At 39.8% G+C, this 13944-nt stretch overlaps 1 protein-coding gene across 1 annotated transcript in view; it reads right to left on the bottom strand.

Annotated features, from left to right (window-relative positions):
• The window catches only part of astn2 (astrotactin 2), a 253457-nt gene that overhangs the window by 15510 nt on the left and 224003 nt on the right, over nucleotides 1-13944 (bottom strand). The window contains exon 20 of the mRNA XM_023419585.2: nucleotides 482-623. Coding sequence (XP_023275353.1) covers nucleotides 482-623 — 142 coding nt within the window. The remainder of the gene's footprint in view (nucleotides 1-481; nucleotides 624-13944) is intronic.

Below are 13944 nucleotides of genomic sequence, written 5' to 3'. Positions count from 1 at the left end.
CTTCCCAGGTGTGTGATTTTACCTCTATGCCTACTTATGGGAACACAGTTTCCGTATTGTAAAGGATGTTCATTTTTGAATATGGTGACGTCTGAGAGTCTTAGTCTAGACTCTTACCTAGGACCTGTGTGTCTTGGTAGACCCTAATAGGATCCCTCAAACACAGCTCCCAGTGTTACAGGGACACACAAAAACAAGACCCCTTACGATCAGCAAAACACAATTCTGTCTGTAAACTCTTCCAGCTTCTAACATATTGTATATATCTTCATTTACACAAACATTTGGAATCACATTATTTTCAAATTCATTTTAAAATCCATGCTCTCTATGAATCCTTACACCCATTGAGATCGGAGAACATACTTCGGGACTTTCCATATTTTATAGACATTTCTGTAACAACACAACACAACAATATCAACAGCCACAATAGACCAACTGACTCAGAAAACTTTGCGAAGGGCATCAGCAGACTTACTTGTAGAGACTGTCGGGTTCCAGGCACTTGAAGACCACTGAATATAGCACAGAGTGAGGATGGTCTCCACTTCTCCTCCCGGCAACAACACAGGATGAACCCAAACCAGAAAACAGATCATCCATCAAGCTCAGAACCTCACCTGGTATGAAACAGGAAGGAAAGAAGAAAGTGTAAAAAGAACAGACAGAAAGAAACAAAGAAAATCTTACAAAAATTCTTCTTTGGAAATGTTATTTGTACTGTTTTACCATCTGTCATACTTTTTTGCCAAAAAGGAAAAAAAAAGGCAAACTTATCTTTCAACAATATCTTTTATCTATTGTTTCATAGTCAAACAAAGCAATGCCACATGTTTTCGTTCCACCACATGTTTCAACACAGGAAAACAATGGCTCACAACATGAGCTTAGTCATGAATGAATTTCTACATTTGGGAAAGCAGTGCTTTCCTTATCAATGATTGTGCCATTTGACTCTGGTGTTATGAGTTTCCCCTCTGCCCGGTCCGGTAGGAGCCATTTCGCCAGCACGAAGCCCGAGGCTAAATTAAATATGATGTTTTACTGGCAGCATCCCATACACACCACGTTATAGAACTGTAAGAAAACAGATTTTCTTTCTTTTATGGGCACATGGTACTGTTACAGTGATATCTCACTGAGCACCCTTGTGTCTCACAAAACACTACTTCACAAGTTGTGAAATATCTTTCATGTCAGCTTACGGGAAAGGCGAGCGACGCACACTTGTTCATTTAGACACACACATACATGCCGCCAGTTTCCAGTGCTCATGGGGGTGATGGAAAAAAGAGGGAGCTGTCAAAATAGTTTAAAAGCTCTCAAACGGTTGGATTTCCAACTATTTCTACATGAGCTAAAGGGCAGCTTAGTTTTAGCTTATGATACATGGGCCAACTTATAAACACAGGGAGTAAGTCTGGCTGGTAAGGCACATGGGGATGGTAAGAAAAGGTTGCAGAAGAGAGGAAAAAGAACTGCACGAATGAATGATTTGACCTTTTCACAGAAAGAGCTCTGTGTATAGGAGGTTTCCCCTTAAACACATTCCTGTACTGTTGCAGTGTTTTCTCTTTCGAAGGTTTTACCTTTTAAAAACATGAATCTGAAATTTGACTCATTTAATCTGTTAAAACCTGCTTAGCTCTGCAAAAGAACTTGTCAATATCAATTTTACATGATGTACATTTTCAAAATATTAATCATATGAGTCTATATACAGTATATGTTTATCTAAGTACATATAGTTGTAGTATACTGCACTGTCTTCCAGTTCAGTACTGGGATTTAGACATTTCACATTCAATGCAGTTTTCCTAAATTATTTTTTATGGAACAGATCCGCCCTTCATATGTTTCATCGACCTTGATCTTTTTGACATTATTCTTATTTTTTAAATAATATAAACACCTCTGTCTTACATTGGTGCAATCTGCTTGGTGTTTGCTTTTAACAGGAATGATAAGGAAGATTTTCAGCTGGCTAATTAATGATTGCATACAGACACTATATACAACACTGTGTCCTAGAAATTATGTGTATACACTATTAACGAAAATTTTCTTTTCTTTTTTTTCTGAAAAATTTAATGCTGCCCTTATTGTGGTTTTTTTTCAACATAATGTTGGAACCTTATCAAACATTTAATAACAACATACTTCATTTGTTTTTCTTACAATCTGAGCTTGTATCAACTGACACATGAATAATGTTTTCATTGTTATGTTTAAGCAACTAAAAGCACTTTGGTTAAGATTAGGGAAAGATTGTGGTATTGGTTAAATGTTAGAAAAATTAATGCTGACTTAAAATAAAAGACAAGGCATGCTTAGTTTTTAAATATTTAATCAAAAACTGCATTTTTCCCCCTAACCTTAACCAAATTGTTTTTGCAGCCTGTGAAACCAGGTCTCCAATGTCATGGCTCTACAGTTTGTATGCACACCATTTCAACTGTAGCATAGAACAACCATGTGGCTATTTGCCAGTCAGCCAGTTTTCAGGCATGGTATGGATACTCCGCCTGCCAGCACATCAGGACATTAGCATCAGGAATTTTATTTTGCCACTTGATCTTCATGGGCTTGAACTATATAGCAGGCTCCTGGTACTCAGCACAGTTACACTAAACTGAAACTGATATTAGTTGTTGACTTTTTTTCCCCCTGTCTGGGGCAACACAGAACTGTTCCGTTCCCTTATTATTCTTGCAATTAGTGTATTTAGTGGGCTAAGCATGTTAACACACCAAAATTTGGTGGAACAATAAATTACGCCTAGCAGACCACTTTATCTTTTGCAGTAATAATTGGTAATGATTTATTAAAGATTGACTATTGACCTGATTTGGCTTGCGTTCATCATACCTTTCAAGGCCATTCCCCTGCCTTTCATTGCAAGAAACTATGACAGAGACACAGTGAATCCCTGATTTCTCCTACTTCACAAAGCCTAAAAGTAGAAAAAGAGAGTTCTAAACACAGCATGGACCAAAGAGGAGTAAAAGGAGGGAAGGAAAGAGAAAAAATTGTCAAGAGACAAAGAGACAAACAATAAGACAGGAAAGGAAAAAGGATGGCAAGTGCTCTGATGTTTTATGATTTTGGATGTGGTCAGGCGGAGGAATGATGATGTCAATGGATGTTTTGATAATCAGAATAAATCATGGCGCTGATGCGTGACTACAGTACAGTTCAGGAGCAATCACCTGTGAGTGTTTAAGTAGGGGCGAGTTGATGTATAGTACAGTGGCAAGAAAAAGTAAGTGAACCCTTTGGAATTACCTCCATTCATGTATAAATTTGTGGGAAAACGCGGTCAGATCTTCATCCAAGTTACAATTATGAACAAACACAATCTAACTTTAACTACTAACACACAAATCATTGCATTGTTCTAGTCCATATTGAAAAAATCATTCAAACATTCACAGAGGAGGCTGGAAAACGTATGAGAACCCCTCGGCTAAGGGCATCAATCAAAGCTAATTGTAGTCAGGAGTTAGCAAACATGGAATCAAATCAATGAACCAAGATTAGAGGTGTAAGTCAGAGTTCCTTTGAATTATAAAAACACTTTGCTATTCACTATTTACAAGAAATATCTGCTGATGTGAAACTTGTCTCGCAAAAAAAGAGATCTCAGACGACTTAGGATCAAGAATTGTTGATTTGCATGAAGCTTAAAAGTGTTGACTCCAAATGCACAATGCAGAATGATCAGTAACATAACAAAGAACCTCAGAGAAACAGCTAAAGGCTTAAAGGAATCATTGGAGCTGGTTAACATCTCTGCTCATGGTAGTGCATGGTTGCATAAAGCATGGTGTCCATGAGTAACACTGAGGAAGCCACTGCCTCTCCAAAAAAATATTTCTGTGCTTCCGAGGTTTGCCAAAGAGCAGCTTGACACTCCACAACACCACTGGGAAAATGTTTTGTGGACTGATGATGACTAATGAAACATCATCGTGAAGTAGGGGGGAACAAGCATCATGATTTGGGGCGTTGTTGCCTCTGGGCCTGGACAGCTCCACATCAGGCAAAAAATGAATCCTCAAGTATATCAAAGAATATTGCAGGATAGAAGTAATAGTAGAAGTTGGGTGACCCTGATCCAGTATAGACATTGTTGAATGACTTGAAGAGAGCTGTTCACACCAGACATCCTGAGAATATGGCTGAGCTAAAAAGCTGTTCTATAAAGAAGAATGGTCCAAAATTCCTCCTGAACGTTACTAGAAGCTCTTGTTTCAGGTTATTGCCACCAAAGCAGGTTTGTCATTAAGGGGTTCACTTACTTTTTCCACCAGCACTGTGGATGTTTAAGGGCTGTGTTCAATTAAGACATTAAAGTTTATAATAGTTTCTGTGATATTACCTTAAGCATGTTGTGTTTGTCTGTACTTGTGACTTAGATGAAGATCAGATCACATTTTATGACCAATCAGAACAGGAAACCAGGTTATTCCAATGGGTTCACATACATTTTCTTGGCATTGTATTTGATTACAACATAACCCTGACTTGCAAAAATCAAATGGCGGATCTACTGACTCATGCTTGTATAGCAGAGTGTGCTCACCAATAGCGGTGCTCTCTGACGTATTGTCTAGAGATTGATCATTGCTGGGCCACAAGTTTTTCTTTTTGTTTACAGCCACATTGACAATGTGGCCTGTAGACAAATGAACAAACACACACAAACATTGACAAATATGCACTTGTCTCCCAGAAGGCAACAACAAACAACATCAACAACAACAAAAAAGAGCAAAAGTACTATAAAAGGAAGGAGGAGATTATATGGTAAGCCTTATTTAATATCCCCTGTGGTCATAAATCTAACAAATCAAGAACAGTTGCTGATAAAGTTTTGCTGTAAATGTATAGCTAACTGATCTATTAAAGACACAAAGCACTGAATATGCAATTATCAAATGTGCTCATCATAGTGTTTATACAATAGATAATTTGCAACATTGTTCCTTAACAGTTGGGGTCCAAAACCAACATTTCACATGACAAAATCCATGTGTACTAACAGAGTTAAAAATATGTTGTGTCTCCCTGGCCTTAATTGAAAGGCATGAGCATGAGCTTAGCGACATGAGGCAATGTGTCATAATTGGACATTACATGTACAGTGTGAGTAGACCATTTATGTCACTGACGGTGCAGGGAAGTGCTTCAGTTAGATCCATCTGGAAGACTAAACAAAAGACAAATGTCTTTGGTGTAGTCTTTTGTGGCTCTTGAGTGGCTTACTGTATAATTATCAATTTAAGGACTCAGCAGGAGAGCACAGTGTGTGTTTTTTTTCTTTTTAATAATCATATACCCTTACCTAGCAAACTTTACCCACACATTCCATGGGTCAAACCCCTTTTTAAACAGAGCCATCTGAAAGCTATAAACTGTTACACAATTACATAAATATAAGACCAGTAAGCAGGTTTCGGGGGGTACACAATGTACTATCATGTGCACACAGTAAAGGGGCTGATAAAGGCCTTTTCTATGTGTAAATGTTAGCTTGCAAGAATACTGAAATAATGACAATCAAATAAAAGCAGATAAATGACAGCAATTTTTATATGAAATGCAGCCTAAGTAATCCAAACAGAGGGCAAAGAAATAGTCTTGTCAATGGCCCTGCTGATTTAAGAGACATCAAATACAATGGGAAGCTACTGAAGTTGTAGACTGATCCTACATAAGAACACTGTCAGACAGTGCTGGCTCCTTGAGAGTGGTGAAAAGTATCTGGAAATACTGTTCACTGCATGTAACTATTACAAAGGAAAGCAAACATAATTTATGAGGAGGCATTTATTTAGCTCAGAAGTGATCAAACCGGAGGGCGGATTCTGGTGCCGGATCTAACAACTGCAGAACCTTGAACACGAGTCCAAATTCATTCTCTGAACCATTTGAACTCAACTAAAACTATGTGTTAATCTTTTAAAGCTTGGCTTTAAGCTTTGAGCACATGGCCGTGGTCTCGCTCTGTATCTTTCCTAATCAAGCCGGTGCTTGATTCAATGTAGAGAGGGAGGAAATTCCAGCAACACTTGCTGCAAAACAGTAATTTATGAATCAGCAGCACATGGTCTAAACATTAACGAAGGCAATATGTTAAAACGCAGCGGAGTGGATCTGTGGCAGGACCTGAAATGACAGCAGAAATACAACATGGACGCACAAACAACTGGACTGAATGAATAAAAGGGTGAATGAGCAGCCTGAAACTCAGAACCATGACAAAATGGTTGTATGAATCACCTGCTGAACTGGAAGTGTTTTTTAAGAAGCAACTGGCACACATGTATTCTACCGAGGACTTTCAATCATCCGCTGCCTCCACGGTGGTAGCTTTTAAGTGCTTGCATACCAATCTAGTATTAGGTAATGCTAAACAAACATCTCCTGCATTAACTGTAGAATAGGACATTAAAACCCACCCAGAAGCAGCATTTATGGTTCTACCCTTCGGAGGGGCTCCTCATGGGTAGGCCTGAGGTCCGTCAACATTTCTGTCAATACCAAAGCCAAACCAGCACACAGCTGGCAAAAATTAAGGCCCCCGAAAATTCTATTACGGTAAAAGCCATTTTGCGTGTTCTCCAGCTTACATGGCGATGGTAAATGCCAGGTGACCTTTTTAGTTAACAGAAAGGGGGGAACAAATAATAGCAGTTCATGGGAACATGACGAAACGGGCTGACCGACAGCGAACACAGAGAAACACTCTGATTCAAACACACACAGGCCTCGTAACTATGATGTAGTTGCAAACAAGTCAAGTTCAGTTTATTTGGACAGACCAATGTCATATACAGTGTCTCAAAGGGCTTTGCTGGACCACAACAGCAACAGTTCCTGACCCAGACTGACCCAGTTTCTAAGAAGACAAGGAAAACCCCTCTCAAAAAACGTTGGCACAAAACAAAACAAAACAAAAAAAAAGGAGGGGATGGGGGTGGGCACGGGAGGGGAAATTCAAGAAGAAATCCGTCCTTCATGGGTGTCATGGGGTGCAGCAGTAGCTGTAGGCGGGACACAAAAAGTGAACAGGAAGTTGGAATTTACTGTATACTTTCATCGTATACAATGCAAAATGTGCACTTTTACGACAAACACAGTACATGTGTACGGTATATGCACAATTACACGCAGGCAGACTTACAGAAGCACAACACACGCTCCCCTTATTTGCCCTTGTGTGGCTGGATGTAGAGACGGGTGTGTACATGGTGGCGCGGTGGCATTTCGTCTGATGTTGGAAGCCAGACTTTGCTATACTGTTATCCCTGACATATCATTTCAATTACACTACTGAATTCAGGCACAGTGTAATTGCCTCAGCCATTAGCCATGTCTGTGTGTGTGTGTGTGTGTGTGTGTGTGTGTGTGTGTATGTGTGTGTGTGAGAGAGAGAGAGAATGAGTGAGTGTACGTGTAAATCCTCAAGGTCAGTGGGTTCACACATTAGGGCTTTTTTTTTTTTTTTTTACTGCCCAAAGAGGAAATTTGAGGGAAAGTGGCAGAACAACAAAATCACTGCAGTAAATCACTGTTTATTCACTTTCTTAGCTACAAGCTCAGTTTAGTAAAGTTAAATGTATCTTAAATTAATAACATTTTTCTTTTCTTTTCCACAACTGTTAACTTTAGTTCACATTTGCCAGTCAAAGGTTAAAAATGTTAAAAATACTGTCGTAAAATGTTTTTTTTTCTCTTCATAAATAACAATATCTTGGTAGTTGGTTTTCAGAAAATACACAGTATTTTAATCCATTTTTGTGCCTAATATTTCGATCATACCAGTTCCAAGGGATTTCATATAATTGAAAGTTTGATCTGATATAATGTCTTTGTGATAACAACAGTTTTTGTGTTGGCAAGTGAGTGATCAAGTTTCAGCATAGATATATCACCATGTGTGCTAAAGTATGGGCTGCTCTCTGTTTTTATTCTTACATGATCACCTTTCATTCTTTCTCTCTCACATCATGTTTCTGTTTGTCCTCAGACTACCCTCTTTCTCGTTCTGTTTTCCTTTGTCCCTCTTTCTCTTCCGACCTACTATCAGTCCAGATGACTGCACAGTGGACTCTTTTTAAACAAACAAAACACAAGCTTTATATTAACAAACAAATCACAAGCTTTATATTTCCTGTGGCCTGCCAAACCTGCAAGGGGCCTCTTCTGTTAAACTGTCAGCACTCAAGCCTCCACTCCCCACGCAGAGCCTACGCAACATCACCTTCCTCCCTTCCTCTTTCTCTCTCACACACACACACACACACACACACACACACACACACACACACACACACACACACACACACACACACACACACAGAGAGTAGACATTATACAGGTATATAAATACTACCCTAACCTAATGTCGCACAGTGCCACCTATTGCAGGAAACTCAAGGTAAAAACAAAAACAAGACACATCACACATTTAAGTGTTTATGTGTGAGAGAGCTTTGCAGTTGAGACGAGGGGATTTACTAATGGCATCCAAAGGAGATATTTAGAGGTATAGCAACAAAGCACTTTGGGAAACAGATTTCTCCAAGCAGGCTGAGTTGCATAGAATTGTCCAACTTTTTCTAATCAGGTAGAGGGACATCCCTTTGGACAACTCTCCAGAGACATTGTGCTGGCAGAGAGATACATCATTTATTTATGAAAACACTTTTTTCATTGTTTGAGACAGAAAGCTAAAATAGATTGGAATGGAGTTATGTGCTTACTTTGAAGCAGCATCATGTCATGTATTAAAATGCATTCTGTATTGCCCTTACGTACACATAAACTCAACTTGTAATGTCCTTGCGCCATTACAATGTAAGTGTTGTGTAACAAGTCCTCTGTATCAGGTCACGGAGACTCCCTGTGTTGGCCTGGGTGTAGACTGTAGAGTGCCATGTGTCATCTTTGATACATACTGAACTGCCAGCAGCTTCTTTTTTTTTTACCTGACAGCAAGGTGCTTCACCTGAAGGGTGCAGCTTTGCTTAAGTAAGGGAGTAACAAGGCGATGCAATAAGTCTGAACAAAAAGCCTTTTATGAATAAATATAACAAAGCATGATGAAGCAACAGTTATGCAAACAGAAAAAAGTCAAATCCTTAAGACGAGACTTCAAGATTATCAGACACCTTTATGGAGACTTTAAAGCTTTCTTTCTCTCTTTAGCGCACCATTGTCATGATCAGGAGATCAACATCAACTATGATAAAAAACCTTTTTTCTGCTGACTTCTGTGTAATATTGGACACATGTTCTTTGCACATTTTTCTACCCGAACCATTGCTCAGAACAATAAATCATTCCACTTAACCGAGGAGCACAATAGCACATCATCAACATAACAACAAAACAAGGCAGCTGTCAACCTCTTCTCTGACTCTGTGAGCCATCATACCATACGCTTAGTCTTCAAGTATATGCTATAATTCCAGTTTAATGCCAACATCAATGTGCCACCATGTGTCATTTTATTGAAACCAAGGTCGGTTTCAATAACCCATGCACACATTCTGCAAACACAAGGTTGGTTTCCCAAAGTGAGTAACCATTGCACTTCCACACCAACCTTTCGACTCTTTTATTAATTTGTTCTTCAAACAAACTATTCACAAAACATGTCCCGAATGTACAGACTTATGAGATTGTATGTTGTTGTTGAGCAGTAAGAAATACAATGGACAATTCAGTGGAACACTTGCATCTTGATAACGCGTTCATTTGCAAGAGTAATAAGAGTATTACGTCAGATAACTGCCTGATTAATTTCAGACAGTTATCTGAAATTAATCAACTTCCTTCCAGCTAATAATAATTGAGTTTTCACCCAGGCCATGGTGTAATCAAAGATAAGATGTGATATTAGAAGCTAAAGTAACATATGGGTCTGAATGAAAACAGAGTAAAACAGGTTAAGCAGATATAATGGCAAAAATTAATTAATTAATTATTTCTCCTTCCCCTGGGACAAATTTGATGTTTAATTTCACTGTCAACCTGTCAATCATACACAGTACAATAATATTTCTGCAGCTCTGTGGACTGCTGATATTGCAGGCAGAAGGTGAAATGAGGTCATAACTGAACGACAATAACCACAAGTGGCAAATATGGAGATCCTCGTTGATAATGAAACTGAAAGATGTACCATGCAAACAAGACTTAATTTTCTCCTCATTAAACATGGGTGTATTGAACAATTCTCCACATACAACAGCCTCATCTTACTCCTGCTGTTTTGGATACTCAGTGGCCAAGTCCCTGCCTGTTCGTCAGATTCTTTGTACTGGACATTCCTGGGTTGCCTCTGCCCTTTCACAAGAAAATGGCCCTGCATAACAAGGAATTGGGTCAGGTGTGGTGGTTTGTCACAGACTAATGGCCCCCTGGGTCCATGTCTGCCATTTTGATGTGACCCGTGTGTGGTCTGTTTTTACTGCCCCCAGCTCCTTTTACTGTGGCTCTGTCTCCCCCTGGGTCTGTCCTTGGCACTAAGAATAAACCACTGGGTGTTGACAGGCTGTTGGCTTGTGTCTTACTGTGATGCTACACTGTATTGACTGGTTGATGTGCACTGCCATCCTCCACCTGCTGTACCACTAGACTGGTGGGCTCTGATGGCTTCAGCTGGCTCTGTGGTACAGACACTAGTAGGATTTGTGTAGGCTGACCAATTGTTGCCTGTCTCTTACACCACTTGGTGTCAGTCAACTCTCTGTGCATACTGGCTAGTATAGTTGTTGTGTGGTGGTCATTCTGTTTCACAGGTCTGTGTGATGGCGATCAGTCAGGCTTGTAACTGGGAGTACGTTATGTCAAAGCTTATGTAAAATAGAACAGCAGCTATCCATTGCTACCTTAGTTCTATGGCTACAGGTGCTGCTTCCTGTAGCCATTGAACTCAGGTTACAGGCCAGTTCTCATCATCTGTTTACCTATGAGAAAAAGGCTAAGAAAAGAAATGAGAAAAGGTCTCCCTAGTAGTATCAATGCATCATTTATGTTAATACTTTTTTGGATTGTGAATCTTTCAGTTTTGACTATTGAGCTTTTTGATTATAGAATTACCATGGTGACGTGTCGAGTTGAAATGGTCATTTGAGGGATGGACAAAATATTAGAAACACTTCAATATAATCCAATACAATTCAGCAACACAACAGTGTTGTGTATTGTGGCTGGCTGGGGCACAGATACAGTATCAGCAACAAAATGTGTCTCGGCAATGACTATAATAGCTCGAAATAAATCTAGGCAGGGTTGTAGGTCCTTTACTGTATATTAATGCAGAGAGTAATTCCATCATGACTAAATATTTATTTCTACCACTTTAAGTGTTTGCAGTGCCCTGGAGGCAAAGTGAGACTAATCAATCCCAATTTAATGCTTAAATGCATTTTAAATCGATTTTAGCTAGCGCCAAATTCAACAAAGATCATGTCCACATCACCCTAAGTTCTGTCAATTCATAACATGCAAAAATCTCATTAGCATCCGTATGACTGATAGGGACGCAATGCCCCACGGCACACAATGATGATTGAAAAGGAAGGCACTGAGGGGAAGCATCCTTGTCTTGTGTCAATTACAATTCAAGCACAAATCCACTAACGTGAGTTAGAGGTTTCATGAACACACATTAAGTGTCCATATTTACATAAGAGATGCCAAGGGAGTGTCATGGTTGTTGAGCAAAGGAGAAAAAAAAAATGAAATCGGGAAAGTCAAAGATAGAGAGGATAACTGTGTGTGTGATGAGGCAAAATGGGAAAGGAAGCAAAAAGGGAAAGGGAATGCAGAAAGCCCTTGGCCCCCTGCCTGCAATCTGCAATCTGCTGATGGCGAGGCTCGTGACGAGGAGGTGCACAGCGTCCATTTTTAGCGATGAGGTCATCTTTAATTAACAAAACAAAGAGAGTCAGCTGTGTCACTCCAATCTGTTATCTGCACCCATGCTCAAGGACACCGTTTATCTCCATATAATTCAATCTCTTTGAATGAGGGCTTATCGACGCATTGGAGGGGCATTCTTGGTCTCAACCAATAATGGAGCTGTTACATAAACAGGGGAGGGGGATACCACTGACCCTGATCGCAGAAGAAAGGGGGACATGAGGGAAGTAGTGAGGTATGTGGAGGTATGAGGTATGTGACAGAAGAGGAGAGTAAAGCAGAGGAAGATCCGCATGTCATGCCATAACAATAATCCGACTGTGTGGGCTGGGAGGAGGAAACTGGAACTAAAATAAGGGCAAAGATCAAATGGCTAATCTGTTTCTCAGTCCAACAGTGCCAGTATGAGGTGACATCACTGCTGTGTAACCCTCAGTGCTGGTGCTGTCTGCGTCCTCTCCTCTACATTGTGATCTCTCTTTCCTCTCCTTTTGTCTTTTCTGCCCGCTTTTTTCCCCCCTCTGTTCTTCTCACTTTTCCACATTTTCATACAATCTCTTCTCACTTTCTCGTTCTTGCCAACCCTTGTAATTTTCCTCCTCTGCCGTGCCCTCGGTCGTTCTTCATGTCACAAAATCAGGTGTCATACAGCGGTGACGCAACACACAGAGAGAGAGAGAGAGAGACAGAGAGAGAGAGACAGAGACAGAGAGAGAGACACAGAGAGAGAGAGAGAGAGAGAGAGACTCACAGGTTTTTAATTAGCGCCAAGTGTGTGCATTTGTGTGAGAGTTGTGGGAAGCACAGTGCTACGCTGATGAGCGCTTTCACAAAAAAGTGTCACCTCAGCATAACTGTGATTTAAGGACAAGCCACCCAAATTAGCAGCTGACGAGACAATAGAGGGATTGTAAAAATGGGATGATGGAACCCAAAAGCTTTCTGAATGCGGCCAATCGGGGGTACTTTTGGTTAAGCCCTTTATTAGACAAATTTCATTACATTTTTTGGCACATTCCATTTTTTTTCCCTGGGAACTCCCAGTGAGACTCACAGGAAACAGAGCTGAAGGATGTCTGACATTATAGCGTAGGTAAGCCACTAATTATTTCCATGCAGTCAAAACACAGTCTTGCATCCTTTTGCATGAGAATCTGCAGTTGCAACCATGTCATAAGGTGTTCACCCAGTTTCAAAGTAGATGTCTTTAATGGTGGCGGTTGATTATCTGGCTTTGGCACCTTAGATGACTAAAATTGAAACAAAACCAGGTGATTTCCTTACTATTGGTCCAGTCACAGGGTTGTATTTGTAATTTGAAGCACAGGTGAAAAGGACATGCCCTTAATGTCAATACAGTATCATTTAAACAACTTACTGTTGCTAATTCTTTGTTGCTTTGTCACTTATTTTGGCTGCTGCAGGTATTAAAGCTACCTCTAGAGATTTATTTATTTTTTTTAGCATTTATCCATTTTAATGCTGTTATCAGATGTCTGTGATCGTCAATATCTTCTTACATATTACAGCTGCTTTGACCTATTGCTGTGGAGGAATGCTGAGCCCCACACTAATGCATCAGCACTGCCTATCTAACTGGCTTCTCTGTGAATGCTGCCTCTGCCTTGGTGTGCCATCTAGAGGCCTGCATGAGGCCCAGTGAAGTGGATCACTCATCTGAGCATATCCATCACTGATGGGACTGAAATCATAGTGGGGGGGAGAAAAGGCTTGTAAAATAAACTGCACAAGGCTTCATGGCCATTAACGTAGGAATGAAGAGTCTGAATTACAAGATTGAGCATAATAAAACTCCATAAGTTATTAAATGTTAATAACAATAATGAAATAAATAAGAATGAATAAAAGGAGAATGAATGGGGGACAAAGTAGTGGCAATACATGACATGTAGATATTCCCTTTTCCTGAACTAGCATATAATTAAAACCATTGTAGTTAATGAACTGTTTTGATCTATTATTACCTTTGTGGATTACTGT

The sequence above is a fragment of the Seriola lalandi genome, unplaced genomic scaffold (assembly GCF_002814215.2).
Source record: "Seriola lalandi dorsalis isolate HSWRI2012SDOR001 ecotype SW California unplaced genomic scaffold, Sedor1 jcf7180002054606, whole genome shotgun sequence".
Lineage (NCBI taxonomy): Eukaryota > Metazoa > Chordata > Actinopteri > Carangiformes > Carangidae > Seriola > Seriola lalandi.
The sequence above is the reverse complement of the archived record's forward strand: the minus strand, read 5'-3'. Positions and strand labels throughout refer to the sequence as shown.